This window comes from Seriola lalandi, unplaced genomic scaffold (genome assembly GCF_002814215.2).
Source record: "Seriola lalandi dorsalis isolate HSWRI2012SDOR001 ecotype SW California unplaced genomic scaffold, Sedor1 jcf7180002054948, whole genome shotgun sequence".
Lineage (NCBI taxonomy): Eukaryota > Metazoa > Chordata > Actinopteri > Carangiformes > Carangidae > Seriola > Seriola lalandi.
Window position 1 is genome coordinate 282,475 of NW_019525499.1, and position 23,453 is coordinate 305,927.

A 23,453-nucleotide genomic window follows, 5' to 3' on the forward strand; every position below is an offset into this window, starting at 1 on the left:
TCCATGATCATTGCTCATTTGGTTGATTCTCTAGTTGACCATGTTTCCTCTCTGCTGAACAAATAGGTGTTTATGTTAATTGAAAACACTTTAGCGCCTTTACAAACCTGGTTAAATAAGTGCACTAGCTATCCTATTGGAGAATCTTTGACCAATTTTACATTTTACACCTGTGTAATGTATTGTCACCAGGGCTGGTTTTAAATTATGTTATATTGTATGTATGTATTATGCTGTTTGATCAGTTAAGCATTTCAAGTCAAGCAAAGCTAGACGAGACACAGGGGTACAATAACAGGAACACTTGTACAATATCATGTTATCTAATATGATAGCCCTTTGATACCGGTGCCTCTAAGCTGCAAATGATAGTGCAGTTTCTGTGGAGACTGTATCACTGTATCAGGGCTGCAGATAACCTTCTTTATCAATTAAATTAATGAAATTAATTGTTTTGATTAACCATTTTGTCAATGAAATATCAGAAAATAGCGTAAAAAGCCTGTAACAAATTATCTGAGCCCAAGGTGACATTCATATTGCTTGTTTTATTTGGCCACCAGTCGAGATTCCAACAATATTCAGTCACTTTTTATTTATGACCAAAAAAATATTAAAATAGGTGGACAAAGAATCAAATCCTCACATTTGAGGAAGCTGGAATTGCTGTTTGGTGCTTGAAAAATTACTAAATGATTGATTGATTATCCAAATCGTTACCACTTAACCTGTCAAATGACAAATTGTTGCACCTCTAAAAATGAACTTCCAAATGTTTCATGAAATGTAAATTATTTATATTGGTGGTTGTAAAATCAAGTTTATCATTATCATCATTCTGTTAATTGAGTTTTTATTCTCTTTACAGAGTTCTTATTCTTACCTTTCTTTTCTTTCTGATGTTCTATTTGTCTCCTTTCTTTTGTTTTCTTTTCCTCTGTGTGCTTTAGAGCACACAGAGGAAAACTGTGTTGTGTGTAAAGTGCTATGTAAATAAAGCTGAGTTAATTTGACTTGAGTTTTTCTATAAACTTTATCTTGTTGTATGTTCTAAACCCAGAGATGAGTGGACAGAGGCCATCCAGATGGTGGCTGACAAGCTGCAGAGACAAGAGGAGGAGAGGATCCAGTGCAGCCCTACTTCCAATATTGACAACATGGTTGAAGAGGAGATGGACATCTCCACCACACACCACAAACGCAAGGTAACTCACGACAGCAGATGGGCACACACACAGACATACAAACACATACTCACTCTGAAAACACAGAAATTATTCCAGCTGTACTGCTGCTGCTCATTGTCATGTAATGGGTTATTGCCTTTGACTGCTTGCAATTTTAAAAATTGTCCTCTCACTCACAGGTTTGTGTCAACTAATGAAATAGCTCCTGTAACAACAAGGGTGTAAACTGGTTTTCTCAAATTACAGCCATCCAGCAAGTAAAAGCAGTCATGCAAAATAACTTTTGTAAATGTAGTTGGTATCAAAGCAAAGGCTACATGTAGGTAAAATTTATACTAGACATATAAAGTTAACTAAACAGTCTGGAGTACAGGTCGCACCCCCTGCAGGCCTCATGATTCATTACACCCCACACTGAAAAGGTTTTGTATGATGTAATTTTGCAAAAGTACAAAAATGTCCGAAATGTTAGTGGCTCAGTAAAAATCAATTTTTCAATGTATGTCATAGCGAGAAGGGTTGGTCAAGGGGATGTTTTACTAGTTGCACAACCTGAAATATCAGAAGGTCACTGCTAAGATTGTTTGGCATCATCCAACAGGGACCATTAACATCCCTACTACACTTCCTGGCATTCTGGTCAGTAGCTGTCAATACAATATATGAATGATATAAACTGTAATAGACTACACAAAGATTGCCAGGTTTAAGCTCTGCTGCTAATATTTTTTTCGTCCATAGCACTATATATCAAAATCTATCAAGTACAGAAGGTTGTGTCTGGTCAGATAAGTAATCACATGGTCACTTGATCACATAGTTCCTGCTTTATTGTATTTAGGCAAAGTTGCTCGTGTTTACAAAACATTTAATATTTGACAAGTTTGGCTTCTTTTGTTAAATGAAAAAAGGGCTTTAAGAAAAACAGGATTGTTTTCCTCAAAGCAAAAAAAAAAAGTATTTATACTCATACACAGGTATTGTCCTGATGATAAATTGAAACTTTCCTTATGATACACGGCCCTGCACTGCAAGTGGGACATCAAAACTTCCAAATGCCATAACATAACAACTATTCACCTAGAAACATAGATTAATTGCTGATGTTGGTTTCCTGTGTTTCACTCCCTCTAGACAATGAGTGACTTCGACTACCTGAAGCTGCTGGGAAAGGGAACCTTTGGGAAAGTGATTCTTGTCCGAGAAAAGGCCAGCGGGAAATATTATGCCATGAAAATCCTTAAAAAAGAAGTCATCATTGCCAAGGTCAGTCTTGCAGGAAACTGTCCATCTATTGATTATACGTACAGTTTCAGATGTCAGTATCTGTTGTTTGTATCGCTCAGAGTGCTCTTCAGCTGCCTTCTTGTTCAGCTGTTTGATTGAAAATGCTTTTACCTTATTGTGTCTGCACAGGATGAAGTGGCACACACACTCACAGAGAGCAGAGTACTGAAAAACACCAGACACCCCTTTCTCACTGTAAGTACATCAAATACACGAAAACAACTAGTATAATTCAGACATACGTACATATTTAAATGTACGAACATCTTTAAGAGTGTATGTAACATGTGCTCACACACACAGGCGACATACTGATCTTATACATATCTGTATCTCTCGTGGCTAATTATGAGTTAGACGGCAAATTGTTGTACAATGGCCGCATCTGTTAGCTTTACACTCCGTCTTTGATGTACACATACACACGTTAGCAGCTCCTCATTTTTGCCACGCTCCTTGGAAAAACACACACACACATATATGTATGAATGTTCACACACACACACACACACACACACACACACACACACACACACACACACACACACATACACACACATACACCCTGTGAGAGCAATTACAGTTCACATCTGAGTTTACCCCTGTCACACCTGCAGCCACAAAGAGACTCAGACCAACTGTTCTTTTGTCTAGTAGCTTTCTCCCTTGAAAGAAAAACACACACACACACACACACACACACACACACACACACACACACGCACCCACCCACACACCTACTTCACACACTCAGATATTTGCTTTGAATAAGCAAATGCAGACATAAACTGTTTGAAGCTATGAACGATCACGTTTTGTTGCTCCTGCTGTTTTAGCTAGAGTGGGACCAGACTTCTTGCTGGGTATGAAATCGTTCACTCCGTCACTTCATGGTTCACTCTATAGGGAGTGCATGTGAAAGACGAGTACATAATGTGTTACTTGGCAAAATCAAAAAAAACAATATTTGATGCTATTCAACTGTACAACTGGTTATGTCTGTGCTGTTAGAGAAATAAATGAGAAGCTATTGTGTCAGTAAATGCATCATGGTAGTTAGTGCTTGATGAGTAACCATCACTTGTACGCTACTTGTACAGTTTGATAATTTGAGCTCATTATATACCATAAGATTTAATACGTTTCATACAATTGGACAAAAAAAAGGATAGACTCAATAAATAGTGGGCAGTGTTACGAATAAAGCAGATGCAGTACTGATATTACCAGTGGATGAAATTGTCCACTAAGTGGTGTTGTGTTTGTGACACACACAAGAATCAGTTCAGTGTTAAATAGTGTTTATGTGTTTTATGAGTGTGCTCATTGCATGTTTGTGTGTGTGGTTTTCATTCCAGTCATTGAAGTATTCATTCCAGACTAAAGACCGCCTCTGTTTCGTCATGGAGTATGTGAATGGAGGAGAGGTAAGACACACGCGCATGCACACACGCACACGCACACACTGCTGTATGTGGTTACCCGTCTTTGTGCTACTGCTTTAAACAGCCAGTTAAACCACAACTCTACCACACTAACTGACATGCACTCCACCTATTCTGCTGTAAGCTCAAGGCTGTATTTAAACTCAGATGGCAGAAAAATTGGCCATGGCTACATATTCACAGTATTTAAAAAGATGTATTTCATGGCTTTTTATCTTAATTTGGATGAGTAAATATTAATCTTCTAATCTTAATGATTATATATCAGGGTTATTATGAGTGTATCATTTTCCAGTACTGCAGATGCCAGATTTAAACCAAACTAATTGTATTCAAAGTGTAAATGAGTCGTTTAAAGATGATCACCTAAACATTTGTCAGGGTTTATAAATGTCTCTAACAGACGAATGCACATTTTTACATGGGGCAATATAGTATAATTGGTGTATGCAGCAAAGGAATGTTTAGACGTGCAAACACTCAAGAAGTGACTAAAGTTTCACTGTTTGATTGCTTTCTAACACAGTTAATTTGCCAACCAACTGGCCTCTCGCTTGCCTTCTCATCTCTCCTGCTTGTGTCTATTTATGAACACACCTATGGGGCAGATATAGCCAGAATGACAGTCGGAGACGAAATGAGTTTGGATTCCCCCACTTTTCCATTTCTCAGATATTTAATCGGGCCGTTTTTGCAATCTTGGTTCATTCCCTCAGTGTAACTGTCACCTGCTCCCCTCCCAGTTATTTAGGCAGTTCAGCCAGCGCCAGGCCTGAACAAACACACACACACAGAAAACACCAGCACACACACACATACTTAGACAAACACACACCGCAAATTTTTACCTCAACGGACGAATTGTGACCACACATACCACACAAACCTGGACACACACAACCCATTACAAACCTGCCACAGTCACAGCTGCCAGTACACTGATGAAGGCCCACCTGTCGTGTTACCCCCCTCTCACTGCATCACTCCACACACACGTATGCACACACACACACACACACACACGCCATTTGAGCAAGGTGGTCTGCGAGCATCACTCCAGCGGCCATATGCAAACCTCCCTGAACAATTAATGGGGAGATGTGTGCCCCTTGGCCTCATGGGTAATTTGTACGACTTGACTGGTGCGGCACAGCAGGCTGGTGTCATTTTGGTGCCACATGTGTAGCAGTGTGACAGTGACAACTTGACAACTGACGGCTAGGGAGAGAGATTCGAAAGGAATGTGAGGCGAGCGATTAAAAAAAGCAAGACAGAAGAGAGACGGGAGGTCAAGGCACCTGGGAAAAAAAACGAGTTGTGGACTCTTTAAAGTAGGAAAAAGAGCCTCTTGCCAAAAACAGAGGGATGGATATGAGAATGGAGTAAATGAAGACGGCGGCTCAAGGGGCAAGGCCAGTTAGGCCACTAATGAGTGATGCACTGGAGGCAGTTGGGATGGGAGGTGGGGTGGGGTTGTTGGCGGCAGTGCCAGCGGCGGTCGGCCTGTCTTTAACTAGACTGGTGTATTGATTAAACCCTTGATTTGGCCCCCGTCGCCAAACTCCACGCCAGCACTGTGCCAACCTAGCCCAGAGGGTAACATGGAAGAGGTATGTGACTGCGTGTGTGTGTGTGTGTGTGTGTGTGTATGTGTGTGTGTGGTGAGGGGGCTGCTAGATGAGGCGCCAGCTGCCGAGTGCCTCCACCCGCCCTCCTCCGAGACACCCCCCACCCCCACCCAACCCCTCTCCACACGCACCCCTCACACACGCACTCCAGCTCACCCTCCCCTCCACTATCTATCATCTCAATATGGTGCGGGCAGCCAGTTTGTGTTGTGCTAATTTCCTCCAATAAATCAGTAATTATTGCTGTGCCGTCCCTGCTGTCTCTCCCCCCTCTCTCTGTCTCCCTCTCTCTTCCTCTAACTCACTCTTCCTCTCTTTTCCTCCCTCCTTCTCCCGCAGCTGTTTTTCCATTTGTCCAGAGAGCGGGTGTTCTCAGAAGAGCGCACGCGCTTCTATGGCGCCGAGATCGTCTCCGCTCTCGACTACCTGCATTCAGCCAAGATTGTGTACCGGGACCTCAAGGTAAACACAACAGAGAAGGGAGGCTGGTTGGGGGGCATGGATGAGACTGATCAGATATTTGAGGGAAAACTTTTTTTTTTTTTTTTAAGCCGTCCCCCATCTCTCATGTTTCCACAGTTTTTTCTTTTTTTCATCCAGGAGGAGAAGAGTGGCTCAGGATGTTGGGTAATTAAAGAGAGGGACAGGGACGAGCTCACACAGACATAAAGCTGTAAAGAAGTACAGGAAGCAGAGGCAGGGAGGGAAGGAGGGAGGGAGGGAAGGGGGTGCTGATGCCACAGAGGTAGAGAGGTAGATGGCTCTGTCTGAGCGTCTGCCTGGCAGCCTTGGCCCCAGCCCTGCTCACAGCAGCCAAGAAAACAGAAAGGAGAAAAAGCTGACAGAGAGCGAGAAAAACACTTCAGCCATTAAAATTAAAAGGTTGAGTGGCTCCACTACACGCCTGAAGTTTAGTTCCCTCCTCTGCTTAGAGTTTATGTGTCTCAGTGTGTGTATTGCCACTATGTGGGGTAATACAATATGGTTTTCCTAACCTGCCTGCCTCTGCTCTCCTCTTCAGAGCAATAAAACCTTGACTCCATAGTACACAAAAAGTGTTTTTCAATTAACGAAGCAGTTATGTGTGTTGATTCCCAGTCACGATTTTCAAAACCTTTGACCAAAAGCTCTTGAGATGAATTCAAGCCAGTTCCCCAATAAATGCTTTGTCAGGCTTACAGTTTTCTCTACTGTTTCCACTGATTTGTGACATTTTTACATGGAAAGTTGCATTGTGGGAATTGCTGTGTATTTTGTTTCCGTTCCAGTTGGAAAACCTGATGCTGGATAAAGATGGCCATATTAAGATCACTGATTTTGGTCTCTGCAAGGAGGGCATCACAGATGCTGCTACCATGAAGACCTTCTGTGGCACTCCAGAGTACCTTGCACCAGAGGTAACACTTAATTATCTTCTAATCTCTTTTCTTTTTTTTTTTGTGGTTTCCTTTTGATCCCATTTTTTAAAATTGTTTTCTCTGTTCTCTCTGCCACTCATACCTTGAACCTCTCCACCATCATTCTTGTCCTGCTCTTTATCTTCATGAAGATGTTTCTTTCATGACTTTAAGTAATTCATGATCAGTGTTTTTAAAGATCTGTGTTTTTCTACTTCTTCAGTCTCTCTTTCCCTTCTTCCTTTGATCTTACTACCATTTCATACATGTTTACATTATGTCGCCCCACGATGTAAAATTGAATTTCACAGCAACTATTTATAATAGAGTAGAAAAATTAATACATGAATAAGTAAAAGGGAGGAGTAAAAGAAACTCTTTGGGGAGCGTATATGCTGTTATGTCAGTAACTTTTTTGTTACTTTTTATTTAGCATTAAATATGAGCTAAATTTTACAGAACCAATTCACTTTTTTGGCACTGACAATTGCAATATATATTTTGTTCAGTATGGTAGTTTGATGCCTCATGCAACAAAATGACAGAACAAAATCAACATCCAACTTGAATTGATGTGTTATATGATATTCTGCTCTACTTACAGTATATCATAGATGGCTTCAGAACACATCTTTGATGAATTTAGAGTGTTTAAACACATCAGACTGATTATGTACAGTACGTATATTTTGGTTATTTTGTGAACATAAAATTGGCCCAAGCTTTGTAGTACATAAAAAGCATCTGTGGCATCCACAGGCAGCCTATCCATGAGGCAGCGTTTCTGCACTGCTCAGGGTTCCACCAGGACGGCCACTGTGAACTGTGGGACTCATGTTGCCCACTGCACAGCACCTGTTTCTCTAACAACAGCCCCAGCTGATCAGTTTAACTACCAGGATTATTACTGATCTTTGATAAATGGGCGGTAATTTCATAGAGTACACACAAACACACTACCCTTGAATCATGAAGTGATACAGGTACTCTCTCGCAGCCCTATACCCATAATACCCTGTGTTTTGTAATGATGTTTGAAACCCTCTTATAGTGGAATTTATATATGTACATTTTCATTTGCAGATTTCACAGGCGAACCGTTTCCATAATATCAGGATGAACTGTAAATATGAAGCTTGTGCGTGTGAATGAGGGTGTTGGATGAATTGAAAAAGGGCAGAGCACAGCACTCACACACACAGACACACACACACACACACACATACATATACACACAGACACATAGACACACACACTACATTCTTGTAATAATTTTTTGCAGCCATCCTCTGTCCAGCCATCAGCGCTGCTTCATTCGAAGGCCAGCAGATCAACTGGCGGGAGCGTTGCAGGACTGTGGGTGGTGGAGACAAAGTGATGGAGATGTGGAGATGAAAGCAGGAGGGGAGAGGCATAGTGTATATCCCACTTGAAAAAGTATGGAGGACAATTTGGCGCAGCATTTTGTGCTTTTTTTTTTTTAGAGTCCCTTCCTTTGCGTGCCAAAAGCTGATTGGAGGCTGTTGGTTATTTTTCACAGGATGTGCGTCTGTGTGCGTTTATGTGTGTGTGCGCGTGTGTGATTGCAGTAGAAAGTGCAGGCTAAAGCGAGGCAGATGGCGGCAGATGGGCGAGGTTGGAGGAAGGTGCTCGGAAAAAACCTGGAAATCTACACCGCCGCCACTCGCCCGCCCGCTCGCTCTGCTCGCCCGCCCGCGTGTAAAAATAACACAGTTTGCTCGGAGCCAAGTTACAGAGATGCAAAGTAGCCGGGATTAAAAAGAGAAAGGGGGAGGTGGGGGTTGAAGACAGAGGAAGATGAGAAGGGAGAGAAAATATTTCAGGGTTACAGGAGTGAAATTCAGACGGTTCCTGTGTTTGCCGTCAGTGAAAAGGGCAGATGAGAAGTGTATAAAAAGGGTTTGTGTCTGCTGTGTGCCTGAAGGAAGTCATGCACATACTTCGGCAACATAACACTGTAATGTGAATAATTCTTTAGCCAAACTTTTAAAGCATTAGATTGAAGTGTTGTTTTTTTCAAGGACAGTCAAAAATAAAAAAAGATTAATGTGAGATTATTGAACAATAAGCAGTATAAGGTCCTTGTAAAGGGATGGAACAGGATCAGAGAAAACACATGGGGAGTGTTTTTTCTCTGTTTTCTCATATTTTTTGTTTTTGACACATTTCCTTGTGGCTATGTTTTTTTTTTGTTTTGTTGAAAGTGTTGAAGGGGATGGATTTGGGCTTCTTTCCATTTATTTGTATGTGTTTGTTTTTATTTTGTTTGCATGTTGTATATGTTGGGCATTGTGATGTTTTTCTTTTGTTATTGTAACTCTAAATGTTTCATGAACATAGCAGCATATTCAGCCATTTGTAAAACAGCACAAGATAGTCAGCATAAACCAATATCCAAATGACGGCACTTTGGAGATAGAAGGTCTGTGTTTGACACCGACAATATGTGAGTGTATGTTCACTGTGAGGTGTGTGTGTGTGTGTGTTTGTGTTCCCTGCTGGGTATCTGGGCTGGTAGAGCCACAGGCTGTGTGTGCCCATCCCGTCCCATCTAGTGCTGTCCAGGCTGCCAAAGCCCTTGTCCCATGAACAGCTTCTAGCTGCCACATGGCTGTCCCAACAGGGACCAGGACAGGACAAGACCTTCTCCCTCATGACTGCTTTTAACCAGTTCTGTCCTCTCCTCTCCTCTCCTCTCCTCTCCTGCTGATTTATCATTTGTTACATCTTCTCTCGTGTCCTATTTATTTGTCCTGTCTTTTTCTTAAACACACACACACACACACACACACACACACACACACACACACACACACACACACATATACACACTCCCATGCCTCCATGCCTACGGCTGTGGGGCAGCATTCTGGCTCTGTATGGATTAATCTGCTCCCTGCCTGCAACCGAGCTGCCACCACTTTCTTTGGTCCCAGGACACACAGAAACACACACACACACACACACGCACACACGTACACGTACACACACACACACACACACGTACACACTGAAACACATATACATATACATGCCCAACTGGACAGCTTTCATTTGTATAGATTTCTATACTTTATTTTGTACAAAGACTCAACACACAGTGCATTCAGCCCTGTAGATCAGCATCGAAAACAGCCTTGTGAGCAGCTCTGAATTTCATAAACTGCACACTGTCAGTGTGTTTGTGTGTGCGTGCATGTGTGTGCGTGTGTCTCCTCAAGCTGCAGGGACTGAAACCACACCAAACATCTCCTAGTTTGCCTCACTCTCAAAACTTTATGAATTTGATGAGGACGGATAAATATTCCATCTGCTGTGTGTGTATGTGTGTGTGTCTGACAGTCTCCCAGCAGTCTAAGCCAGTGTTATCCCTCCAGCCGTACCAATCAATAGTATATCTGGAGCTGGCGGCGCACTTCGTTCCCCCAGTTCTTCTCTGCAGCTGCCAACAGGGTGACCAGCTTAATGCACACACACACACACACACACACACACACACACACACACACACACACACACACACAGACACACACAGACACATACAGACACATTCACACATAAAATAGCACTCATAAGTCTCTTATTCACTTCCATGCACATGTTGACTTGCACAAACTGAAGCAGCCGCCTGCATCATTAGCAGTTTAGTGTCGAGTGCATGAGCTCAGCCAGTTAATGACTTTCTGTGGTATTGAACTGCTGTGTAAACCTGCAGGCAGCTGTTTGGTGTTTTCTCTCACCTGGGCTCGCACAATGAGATTTAACATGATTTACAGTCAGGGTTGTAAAACAGACACTAATTAGGAGAAATGTTAGAAGAATAAGACTTTTCTACCTGCCCTTTATAACCCTTCATTATACTGCGGTGATTGTAAATTACGGTAACTCTCTCAGTTGTTGCTGTTCTGGGCTTTAAGATGCAGGATTCCTGCTCTGCAATATGAAGATAACATTGAATACGCATCAGTGCCTGAAACAAGAACTTTTTGGCTCCTGTGCGAGAGATGTTTCACCTTCTGTGCCCATAAAGAAATTATTAATAGTCTGTTTGCTGATGATATCATTTTCATTATATCAAAAGTGAGATAATGAGTTAATGAAACATGTCATATCTCATATTTAAATATCCATGTGCCTAAAATCTGTTCAAATGTTACAGGTGTATGTCAGTGTGAAACATCTTAGCACAAGTACTTAAATATTGAGTAAAATTTCAGTATGATTTACATTTGAGTAATTTGTGTTTTACTTTTATTCTGCAGTTTGGAGTCTCTAAGTCTCTATTCTAGACCAACTAAGCTGTTTTTGTATCTGCATCTGCCACCCATCTTGCTCCTGCTAATGGCAGGTATTAGTTCAGTCCACAGTATATTGTTGAATCATTTGATATTATGACATTTGCTGTATAGTTTCATCATGCAATTTTATAATAGTTGTATCAAAAACATGTTTTTGTGTGAGTATGTTTGTGCATGTTTACATTCATGCGTTAGTGTTTGTTGGCGTGTGCTCACGTCCACGGTGCCTGGTCCATTATTAACAGTGAGTGAGATGTTATTATTATTGGCGAGATGTACAACATATGCTGTTCTGGCTGCTCTCCAGCCCTGCCTGTCTGTCCGTCAGTCACACACACACGCAACACACACACGCACACACGCAACACAAGCATGCATGAATACATGTACACTCATCATGTTAATAAGCTTATTATGTTAATGAGCAGCAGCACCTGAAATGCCTCAGTTTCTGTGTCCCTTTTCCTCCTCTTCCTCACTCCTCCAGAGGTGAACGAACGGGCGCATGTGAGGATGAAAGAGAAGGAGCGAGCGAGGGAAGACATGATTAGAGGATGGAAAAAGCAGGATAAGGCAGGGAGGACAGCGCGAGAAGAGCAGTCAGGGAATTGGAGCTGTAAGGCAGCCCAGACACAAGACTTTGATATGGGAATGACTTCTTTCACAGCACATCTTTCTACACACACACTCACTCACCCACACTCACAACATAGCGGCTCACAGCACACTACCTGTGCTAGCCAGCTTGGAGGGTGGACCGGCCCTGACCTGTGTTGCGGGCTGTTCCTGCCTTTTCCATCCAGGGACGTTCCTGTCTGTCCCTGCCAGGAGAGCGTTAGTGTGCCAGGGAGAGCTGGCAGGGACCAGAGGGGCATCTGGTGGGCCACGCCAGCACACTGACTCCCTTACTGTAACAGGGGCCTCTGAAGACCTGCCGTCCCATGATGTTTGCCTCTGTATATGTGTGTCTGTTTATTAAGAAAGGGGGGCTACCATCTACACCTCAGCCCTTGTTATTTGTGCAGCTGCTTCTGTTCATTGCAGACAACTTTTACTGTTTTTTTTAATTCATCCCGTCAGCAAAATGGCATATTGACTCTTCATGGCTGTGTTTCCTTGCTCATCTGTCTCTTCACTGAATACCTTGGGCAGTGTATATTGTCCAATAAAAGTAGAATAAAAGCAGATGTCCAATAAAACAAATGGTCCCATTTAAGTAAGCAGAACTTTTGTATCTTGTGTTTCTTTACTCTCCTCAGGTCTTGGAGGACAACGACTACGGTCGGGCGGTGGACTGGTGGGGTTTGGGTGTGGTGACGTACGAGATGATGTGTGGCCGACTGCCGTTCTACAACCAGGACCATGAGAAGCTGTTTGAGCTCATCCTCATGGAGGACATCAAGTTCCCGCGCACTCTGTCAGCCGACGCCAAGTCCCTGCTGTCCGGCCTGCTCATCAAAGATCCCAACAAACGGTATGTGTCCTGGGTTAATTTCCTGTATGTATGCAAAGATATGAACAGATGTATGGTACAGACAAAAATGGCAAATATGAACGTGAATAATTCTTTCCTCTTGCATATTAAATCTCTTCATACCTGCATAAAAATCAAAAATTCTCACATGCTTTTTCGGTGAACACAACCAAGAGCTTTACACACAAAACTGTGAAAGGGCACTAAAGGTGCCATAATGTATTATTTCACTGCACACTGACAGCAGTAAACAGAAGAAAACCTAAATCAAATCAGTATTTAGTGTGACCACCCTTTGCCTCTAAAACAACACCAGGCCTTTCCAAGCATCTTGAAGAACTTGCCACAGTTCGTCTGTGGACTTGACTGTCGCGGTCTGTTTCTTCAGGTGATTGCAGACTGACTCCATGAGGTTGAGATCATGGCTCTGTGTTCTTGTTGGTTTAAATCAAATGTTCCTTCCACTGATCTGTTGTCTTGTTTTATTACCTTCCTCTCGACTCCTCACCTCTCCTCTCCATTAGGCTTGGTGGAGGACCAGATGACGCTAAAGAAATAATGAGACACAGTTTCTTCTCTGGCGTTGACTGGCAGGACGTCTATGATAAAAAGGTATGGGGCAACATGATGGTATGTTCACACTTTGTGCATTGCAATTCTACAATGAATTGTATTTCTATAGAGGGTCAGGGTTAACATGAACGCTCATGATGTGCGCATGAGAACAGACAGGCAGCGGTATAAAGCTCAGGACATTATGGAGAGGTGTGACCTCGTATCCTCGAGCTCTATCAGCCTGTGTGTTTGCTCATATAACACCACTGAGTGTGAATCAGGTCCTGTGAGGCAACACCTATAGCATGTTAGACAGGTGCTGAGCTCCCTCTTTTCACTTTGCTCTCTTCACCCCTCTCTGGATTACTCTACCATCTTTCCTGTTCTTCACCACGTCCTCTCCTCTCCTCCGTTTCCTCTTTTTCTTCTTTCCTCACTTTCCCTCTTCTGTCTCCTCCCTCCTTTTGCCTACCTTTCCTTTCTCCCCTTTCCTTTTCTCTCCTTTCCTCCATGGAATCTGGTGTCCTTCAAGCAGCTGCTCTGTAGTTTGAAACAGCGGTAGCCGGTGGTGTTATTGTCCTTCTAATCTTTCCACTTTTTGTCCTCCTCACCTCTTCATCCCAGCTGGTCCCTCCGTTCAAGCCTCAGGTGACGTCAGAGACGGACACCAGATACTTTGACGAGGAGTTCACAGCCCAGACCATTACAATCACTCCACCAGAAAAATGTGAGTCTCTTCTGTCTCTGTCTGTCTCTTCCTCACACATGTACATACAAACATATGCCCCTCATCAAAACTTGACAAAATCTCACTTTCACGTTTTCCATAGCTCCAAATATTCTCAGTGAAGAAAGAAATATAGAAATAGACGGACTGAAAAAGTGAATTCTCTGTGGGCTGTGTTTTTTATCAAGTGCTTTGGAGTTCAATATTGAATGTTACTGTTAAAGTAGCACATCCCGCCAAACAATAGATGCACTGTTTTTGATTGAGTTGATATACTAAATTATTTGGCCACAGACTCAGTATATTTTCCTTGTGAAGCAGCTGATAGTGATAAAATGTTACTCAATTAAATAACTGCAGTTTTAAACAATTTATTATCACCCCCTGTTTTTCTTCAGGTGAGACATTTCCACTTCAATTAACTCGGGGAACAAACACTCAAAAGTGCTGTTGTCTGTTTATTCAAGTGTCTCTGTAATAGTCCCCAGGCCACATGCAGCTCTTCACAGCCTTTTGAGTTGAAGATACCGGTTTCAAAATGTTTGGCACTGAATTATGTATGAGTGGAACCGATGTGTTTCTCTGTGCTAATGTGAGGTTCCACTTGTTTTGTAGGTCACACATCAGTTAGTAAGCAGGAGATTGGCACATCAAAGACACACTTGTTAATTGAATTGTGTTCTGTTTATTTCTGCAGTACACCACCATTACCTTGCCTTCTAATGTTGAATTTTTATTTTGAGATCACAAAATTCAACCTGGCAATTCACAGATTTCCTGTTTGAGTTTTAGGACTTGAATGAAAACTGACTTAAAGTACGTCTGAGTTCAATTCTCTCTTTCCTTTTCTTAGTTGACGAGGACGGGATGGACTGTCTAGACAACGAGAGAAGACCGCACTTCCCACAGTTCTCCTACTCAGCCAGCGGGCGGGAATGAGTGGTCCATCGTCATGGTGACATCATCACAGCTGGTCTCTGAGGTCATCATTGTGGGACAAACAGACCCACAGCTTTGGACCGACCCAGAACAACAGTGACTTGAAGGATTTTGCCCTTCTCCTCCTCTCCTCCTCCTCCTCCTCCTCCTCTCTTTTTCACCTCTCCACTCCACTTCTCCACTTCATATTTATTTATTTTTGTGAATCCCTTTTTACAAAGAACTCCCAGGCAAAATTACCCTCGAATCCTGCACTGAATCCCTAGGTGATCCGAGCTGTGATGTGATCAGTTACTATGTAATGTCCCTTTAATGAAAGGAGCATCACCGGTGGCCTGCTGTGCTTTGACACGTGTCGGTCCTGCCAAATTCTAAAAACAAACACTTCTGATCAAGTTAGATAACAGCTGATGCATTTTTACGGAGACGTTTCTGTGGCTTCTTATCTGTACGAGGGAGATACAGCATTTTAAGTCATTCAAACCCAAACTGCCGTTACCGGTTGTATCTCAGGCTTTTGCAAACAGATACTCAGACTCAGCGAGACACTTGGCTCTGATTTCAAACCCTCACATAATTCTGGGATTGATTGAGGCTGCCTGACATTGAGGAAACAGTTGTCATCAGTGAGCAGAATCCTACACACCTCATGTTGTCGAACAGGATTTGACTCAGGTTTTGCTCAGTGCAATTCATTATTATTGTTGCTGCTATTTCAACTACTACCACAACTACTACAGGTACTACTACTCCTACAACTACTAAACTACTAAAACCCGGTGCTACAGTACTAGCTTAATGCTGCAGGTCATTATACAGGCGCCAGCAAAGCATCAACCACCTGTATTAACGTCTATGCTTGTACAGCCGCAGAAAAGGTGTTGCTACTACTTCTAATGTACAACTACTACACGTCAGCTCTGTGGATTAAGATGATGATAGGATGTCCAGTTTGTGTGTTTGTGTGTGTGGGTGTGTGTGTGTGCCTATGTGTGCGGGCGTGCGTGCGTGCGTGTGTGTGAGGTACTACTATGGGTTTGCGTTTAAGATCGCACCTCAAAGCACAGCAGTTCAGGAGGATGAAGCTCCCAAACCATGAGCTTTACTACATTACCCACAATGCAGTGCAAGGTGGTTGATTTATTCAACACCGCAGAGGTGAAAAATGAGAGGAAAACAGTTGGTTTGAATGTGCCCCCCCCCACCCCCAAACAAAGCGTTTTTTTTATTTATTTCTCAACTGCAAGTCCCTGAGTTTCAGTCTCCTCTGTCACAAAAGGGAAAACAAAACCGAAACGGTACTTGTGCGTCAATGATGGAAAAGCTTTACTGTGACATATTGTTATCATGGGAACCACACAGCTGTACCTCTCTGTGTTTGTGCAGGAAAGGGAAACTGACGCAGGAACAGATTCACCACAGACTGAAAAGTTCAGGATGTTAGGTTGGGCTCTGTGATGAGAAGAGAGAGAGAGTGTACAGGTGAAAAGCTCCATGAATGATACGATATGAAATATTTATAATGTGATAATTTATGACATATTGATGAGTGAGGTAACAGCTAATCATCTGTTTCCTGTGAGTTTCTTATGAAGGATTTAAAAAAAAAAAAGAAAAAAAAACGATGTTATGATCTGTGAGGAGGTATGCATCAACAGTTATGGGTTTACACCAATCACAGCAATGGCTATAATATATATATGTTCTATTTATTGTTCTACTCATCGGTTTTATATTTAACTTTTTCTATTGTTATTACATTATTCTAGAAAAAAACTTATTTCTTAGGGCTGAGAGGAAAAAAAGGCACCTCAAGAAACAAAAATGGCTGAAGAATGTAGGAGGGAAAGCAGATAGCCTTCCTGCTCCATTGTTTATTTTAATTATATTTTTGTGTTGTTTTGTGACCAAAATGTGACAGGACGCATTAAAGACAGATGATAGTTTACTGAGAGCTTTAAGAACATAAACTAATAAGAAAAGAAGAGATTTTCCTTCTCCAACTTTATCCAGATCATCCCACAGGTGTTTACTATGAAGGCTCATCTCACCTGATTAGATATTGATACAAATGTCCCCCATATTTAATCTTAACACTGGTGTGTGTTGGTGAAGGCTGAGCCAGAGTTCAGAGAGAGAGAGACGACGTGGAAGTTGAGCAGAAAGAAAAACAAGTGCAGCACAGATGTCTGAATGTAAAGCTGTAAGGATGGGAAAAAAAAGTGTAAGTGCTTCTGTAAGTGTGTCGAGGCAAGACTAGAGGAGAGAGTCGGAAGTGAGGCAGAAGAGTGGTTGGGTATGAAATGTGAGCTTGTGAGGTCCGTCTGCGTTTCTGTCAGTTCGTTGGATCCTTGAAGAGACTCTCCTCTGTCTTTAACGTGTCCTGTCATTTCTCAGGTCTGGACTTTGTTTGCGGTTGTTTTGTCGTCACGTCTTCCAGTCTGACCAACAAGATTTAAAAATCCGGGCTGGGTAAGCCTTACGGTTTAGCTCAGAATAAGTCAAAAACATTGACATGCAGCACTTCAGAGTTTAAAAAAAAGACAAGAAATCAGGAAATATATTTTTAAAAATTTGAAATCTCAACAGCATCATGTGGAAGACGTCTCCGTCAATATCTGGATGACATGGATTAAAATGAGAGCACCAGTGGATGTTCTCTTATTAGGCATAGAAAATTGTATTCCAATATATTTATTTGAATGTTTTTATTATTATCATTGATGGATAACTTGAATTTCTTTTCTATTTAATTTATTTGATGTCATTTTGTTTTGGAGTTTAGCAGTAAGGGGGTGTAGTCGTGTTTCACTCTGCAGTTTAAGTCTTCAGAGACTTTGTTCTAAAATAAATGCCTCCTTCTTTTTTCTTTACAGATATCTCTTATACGACACATTACCTGTTTTCCCGCTGCTCTTAAGTCCATATGCTTTACTCTTGCACATCCATTAAATTGCTATTAGCTAGCAAAAGCGCTTTATGGCACAAAGTATAAAAGGATGGCGCTGGCCTGCATGCTGTAGTCCTCCTCTGTCTGCACTACTAGGCCTGAGTCAAAGTGGCACTCAGAACTCTTATGAAAAATACTTCTCTGTGATCGATTGAGCCTGTCTGGCACAGCCGAAGCAGCCGAATAGTTCAAAATCAGTACAAATCCCACCCAGCTGGCACTCTCCACAGGCTCAAGCAAACACTCCCAAGTATTTGGAAGGATTTCAGCTTTGATTTGACCCAGGTCTGCGAGCAACTGAGGAGTTCTAGCTGTATGTGCACGCTTAACGCCAAAATCATTAGACACCAGAGTTCATAAAATACCGCTTTGTAGCTTTGGCCACAGCACTTTCACATCCATCACTTTTTATATGATTCAGAGGAATCTGATTCTGCTCTGCTTTAAAGGAAGATTTTAGCTTTTTTTTTTTTTTTTTTAAGTTTATAATAAAATGAGGATTTTTAAAGCACATCTCCCCTCCTCATACAACCGATAGCTTTGATGCTGCTCTGATGTCTAGAGTTGGCAAGACCTGGATGATTGTGTCCCACATGCCAGAGACGAGTCAGTGCTGTCCCTTCAGAGTGGGCTGTGAATGAGGCTCAGTGGGAATTTTCAGGAAGATGGTCATTGTGTATACACACAAAGTTTGGAAAAATCCACTGAGCAATCATTGCAACTCCAATGATGCCACTGACTCATTCCTCTCTCGCATTTTGAAAAGTTTTCCCTCCAGTGAGCCTCCAACTCTCCTTATTCATTCCTCTCCAGATTTAAGTTCATTTAGAGGGAGCAACAATGGCAGAGGCTGAGATCATAAAGAAAAATAAATGTTTTCCTCCGACTCTAAGTGGAGAAGGTGGAGCTTAGTAATCCTCTTCATCGATGTGGTTTTTCCCTTAAAGACTATGAGCCAGTTGTGGGCACGTCAGTCAGTAATTTTACTTTGTCTCAGTTGTTGTCACCAAACAGAGGTTCTTAAACTGGATGCAGACATTCGCTTTGGGCCTCCTCACAGCTTTACTGGTGCCCTCGACTGGTGTGACTCAACATCGATATCTGACGCTGCAACGACAGTGTTCACTCTTAAAGCTGCTGCTGTTTGTACTGTACATCTATCACACAACAGATCTGACTCCAAGAGTATTTGAATAATATGTAAAATCCTTTCAAAGACCTCAGCTGCTCTGTATTGATCTCACCCGTTGTTAATGAACCAACAGCATCAGCCAAAAATCACAAACTGCGATCCGCCTGGTGTTTAATGCAGATAATAAGTAAACGGCTCAAGTGTTTGGAAGGATTTCTGAAAGTATTTGACCTCATGTCTGCGACAGAATCCCTCCCCTCTCTTCTCTCTCTGGTACTAGTCTGCTATCATCATGGTTATTAACATGAACAAGCATGAGATGCATTTATTTATAAACAGCAAACATACAAATATTACAAAGTGTAAAAGTTTTAATTTCATGTCCATGTCCATCTACTGTAGCTTTACAGTTGTGTGAGACATCTGTGGACAGCTTCCAGCTGTTCGCAGAGCGGGCCATGTTTCCCCGAAGCACTGTAATACTGAAGTCAGCTCTGCTCTGCGACAAGTCAGTGGAGCAGAGATGATGTTGACTCTGAGACAGTGTTGGGAAACACAGCAGATCCAGAAAGATTCACAGAAAAGCAGATCAAACAGCCTTTTTCTGTCCCTCATGCTGTCAGGATGCAGTGCTGCTGGCCAGTGAGGCCGCCAGGATGTGAAAACAACAAATTACCATCAACATGAAGCTGTTTTTTACACTGTACATCCTTAGTATTTTTACACATAAAATGTATATGATAGGGATGCACATTATTTTCCTTCTTACAGACAGCTTCAATAAAGCACTATGTCAATCTGCAGTAATGGTGTCGGCTTTTTGTTTCATTTATAACCTTCTGAACTTTCAGCTCGGTTAAAATGAAAAAACATGGTATCAGAAAACAATGTTCAAAATTAAGGGTTAACTATTTTCCATTTAAAAAAATTAGTTCACATTAAAATAAAAATGTAGGCTGTTCCAAAGACTGATTAGTGCACCAGTGATTTTATTTATTACATTTGTAAAAGAATTGAAAGATTAATGCTGAATACATCATCCTAGTACCTGTAACCGCTCAATACATCACAGTAACAGTCAAATGAACTGAAAAAAATGATTTTTCATTTACATTTACATAAGGTTTGTGACACAGTTTGTTCGTGTCTCCCTGCACATTGACATCAGTCAAAAAAGAAAAACAAGAATTTGTGTTCTGTTTTACATACAAACTGCAAAGCAGAGCAGTGGTGATGATGAGGAAGAGGAGGAAACAGGGAGGACAGACTCATGTGGACAGGGTATCGACTCGTCTAGTGTTGGGGACCTAGAAAGACAAACACAAACACTTTATCAGTAAACCTGGCATGTGAATAACCAACACACGTAACGTCTCTGATAATGAATCAGGACAAAATATAAATCAGACAGGATCATTAGTCATGAAGGGACAAACGTCTTCTCACTGATTTTAACTGACAACTATGAAGTGCTCCTGCAGAGAAACGACAACATCACAAATTCATTTGGTAACAGCAGTGAGTCACAAACAAACTGTGTGTGTGTGTGTGTGTGTGTGTGTGTGTGTGTGTGTGTGTGTGTGTGTGTGTGTGTGTGTGTACCTCTATGCGTAGGTTCTGCATCTCCTCGGTGAGTGTGTTTCTCTCCTGCATCAGCTGGTTCTGTTTGGCCAGCAGCTCACACACCTGCTGGGCGCTGCTCTGACAGTGACGGTCCAACTGCTGCAGCCTGCAACACACACACACAAAGACACATGATATTGACTTATACTGTGTGAGAAGAACATACCCTCCTGGCTGACAAAAAACCAAATGTTGTAAATATTGAAAGAGCGCTGGATCCACAAAGAGCTTTTAATATCACTGGACTTTGTGTTGATCAAATAATCAACACTGTCTACATGAATGAGACAGCAGTGTGTGTTTTATACTGTGAGTACAGACGTGCAGAAGGAGGTGAAGCAGGAGCTGAAAGACAGTGATGATCTGATACACCGAATCAGTATCATGGATAATACAACTCCAAATGAACTGATCAGATATTGGCCAGATGTGACTGATCCACATACTGCTGTCGAAAGACTGTGAGAAAAATATGTTATAAAACAGCACAGGTAACATGAGCACAAAAGGCTGTTTCTGTATGAACACCTCAGCTACAGCACATTCTCCTCCTCATCTGTATAGTTTTTTATAAATAAGTTAGAGAAAAGTTTCAGCTGATATCCTGAGAAAATCTAAATAAGGAAAGAAAGGAGAGAGAGAGGGGCTTGATGCTACTGAAAAGCACAAACACAAATGTGTCACTGTCACCGACAGGATTTTGGCACAACATGGATTGGCCTGACATACGCCAGCAATAATTGAGTGAACTCGTCGCACTATGTTTGGAGTGAAGTCATATTAGGTCATTTCACGGTGCCTTTCAAGAGGCTATGTCTCCAAGACAACACCTCATATGAAGTTTGTACGACATTTTTATGCATTAATACTATGACTTTTTTTTGACTTTTTTATGCCTTACTATTCTATAATGTTTTATTCCTTACTATAATATGATGTTTTATGATATTTATGACTTATTATACTATGATGTTTTTTGATGTTGTTATGTTATTATATTATGAAATTTTATGCCTTAAGATACTATGACTTTTTTATGCCTTACTATACTATGAAGTTCTTTGACATTTTATGCCTTATTATACTGTGAAGTTTTATGCCTTACAGGGGCGACACACAGTTTGAGCTTGAGATGCCTGCTGACGATGCGGTGAAAGGTTCCGGCAATGTGGTTGATTCAAAGAATACCATCATGGAAGATCTGCATCACCAGGTTAGCGTAGTTCCTGCAGTTGCTGCTAGTAGTAAAGCATCTTTGATGTTTACTTCACATTTTATGACTTACTATAATATGACGTTTCCATGCCTTACTATACTATGACGTCTTATTTCTGACTACAATGAACCATTTTAAGGCCAGCACTTTAGTACAGTGGATAGAGCTGTTGCATCACAATAGAATGATCATAGGTTCGAATCCAGTCTGAAGGTCATTTTGTGTGGATTTTAAATTATCTCTCTATACTACGTTGTTTTAATGCCTGACTATACTATTACGTTTTTTGACGTTTTCATGCCATACTATAATATGAAGTTTTTATGCCTTACTATACTATGACGTTTTTATGCCTAACTATACTATGACATTTTTTGATGTTTTCATGCCATACTATAATATGACGTTTTTATGCCTAACTATACTATGACATTTTTTTATGTTTTCATGTCTTACTATATTATGACATTTTTATGCCTTACTATACTATGACGTTTTTTGACGTTTTTATGTCTTTTTATATTATGACGTTTTTATGCCTTACTATTCTATAATGTTTTATGCCTTACTATACTATGACGTTTTTTGACGTTTTCATGCCTTACTATACTATGACACTTTTTGAGATTTTTATGCCTTACTATACCATGTCGTTTTTTTGAATGTTTTTATGCCTTACTATACTATGACGTCTTATTTCTGACTACAATGAACCATTTTAAGGCCACCACTTTAGTAGAGTGGTTAGAACTGTTGCATCACAATAGGAGGATCATAGGTTTGAACCCAGTCTGTGCATCATTCTATGTTGCATTTCAATTATCTCTCTATACTATGTTGTTTTAATGCCTGACTATACTATGACATTTTTTGACGTTTTTATGTCTTATTATATTATGACAGTTTTTGACGTTTTTATGCCTTACTATACTATGACGTTTTTATGCCTTACTATACTATGACGTTTTTTGAAGTTTTAATGCCATACTATAATATGACGTTTTTATGCCTTAATATACTATGATGTTTTTATGCCTAACTATACTATGAAGTTTTTTGACGTTTTTATGTCTTATTATAATATGACAGTTTTTGACGTTTTTATGCCTTACTATACTATGACGTTTTTTGACGTTTTCATGCCATACTATAATATGACGTTTTTATGCCTAACTATACTATGACGCTTTTTGAAGTTTTTATGTCTTATTATATTATGACATTTTTTGACATTTTTATGCCTTACTATACTATGACGTTTTCATGCCTTACTATACTATGACGTTTTGTGACGTTTTTATGTCTTATTATATTATGACAGTTTTTGACGTTTTTATGCCTTACTATACTATGACGCTTTTTGAAGTTTTTATGTCTTATTATATTATGACACTCTTTGAGATTTTTATGCCTTACTATACTATGACGTGTTAGCTGTCAGTACAATTAACTGTTTTATGGCCAGCACTTTAGTAGAGTGGTTAGAGCTGTTACATCACAATAGGAGGATCATAGGTTCGAATCCAGTCTGTGAATCATTTTGTGTGGATTTTAAATTATCTCTCTATACTATG

At 41.0% G+C, this 23,453-nt stretch overlaps 2 protein-coding genes across 3 annotated transcripts in view; one reads left to right on the forward strand and one right to left on the reverse strand.

Annotated features, from left to right (window-relative positions):
• Positions 1 to 17,831, forward strand: part of akt3a (AKT serine/threonine kinase 3a) — a 51,133-nt gene extending 33,302 nt beyond the window's left edge. The window contains exons 6-15 of the mRNA XM_087170449.1: positions 1,061 to 1,205; positions 2,322 to 2,453; positions 2,604 to 2,669; positions 3,833 to 3,901; positions 5,887 to 6,009; positions 6,816 to 6,944; positions 12,523 to 12,737; positions 13,262 to 13,349; positions 13,917 to 14,019; positions 14,873 to 17,831. Coding sequence (XP_087026575.1) covers positions 1,061 to 1,205; positions 2,322 to 2,453; positions 2,604 to 2,669; positions 3,833 to 3,901; positions 5,887 to 6,009; positions 6,816 to 6,944; positions 12,523 to 12,737; positions 13,262 to 13,349; positions 13,917 to 14,019; positions 14,873 to 14,958 — 1,156 coding nt within the window. The 3' untranslated portion in view covers positions 14,959 to 17,831. The remainder of the gene's footprint in view (positions 1 to 1,060; positions 1,206 to 2,321; positions 2,454 to 2,603; positions 2,670 to 3,832; positions 3,902 to 5,886; positions 6,010 to 6,815; positions 6,945 to 12,522; positions 12,738 to 13,261; positions 13,350 to 13,916; positions 14,020 to 14,872) is intronic.
• Positions 17,832 to 20,012: 2,181 nt separating this feature from the next.
• sdccag8 (SHH signaling and ciliogenesis regulator sdccag8) overlaps positions 20,013 to 23,453 on the reverse strand; it is a 58,146-nt gene continuing 54,705 nt past the window's right edge. For both annotated transcript variants that reach the window (XM_023394451.2, XM_023394454.2), the window contains exons 17-18: positions 20,643 to 20,769; positions 20,013 to 20,347 (exon numbers count right to left, since the gene is read on the reverse strand). In XM_023394451.2, coding sequence (XP_023250219.1) covers positions 20,309 to 20,347; positions 20,643 to 20,769 — 166 coding nt within the window. In that variant the 3' untranslated portion in view covers positions 20,013 to 20,308. The remainder of the gene's footprint in view (positions 20,348 to 20,642; positions 20,770 to 23,453) is intronic.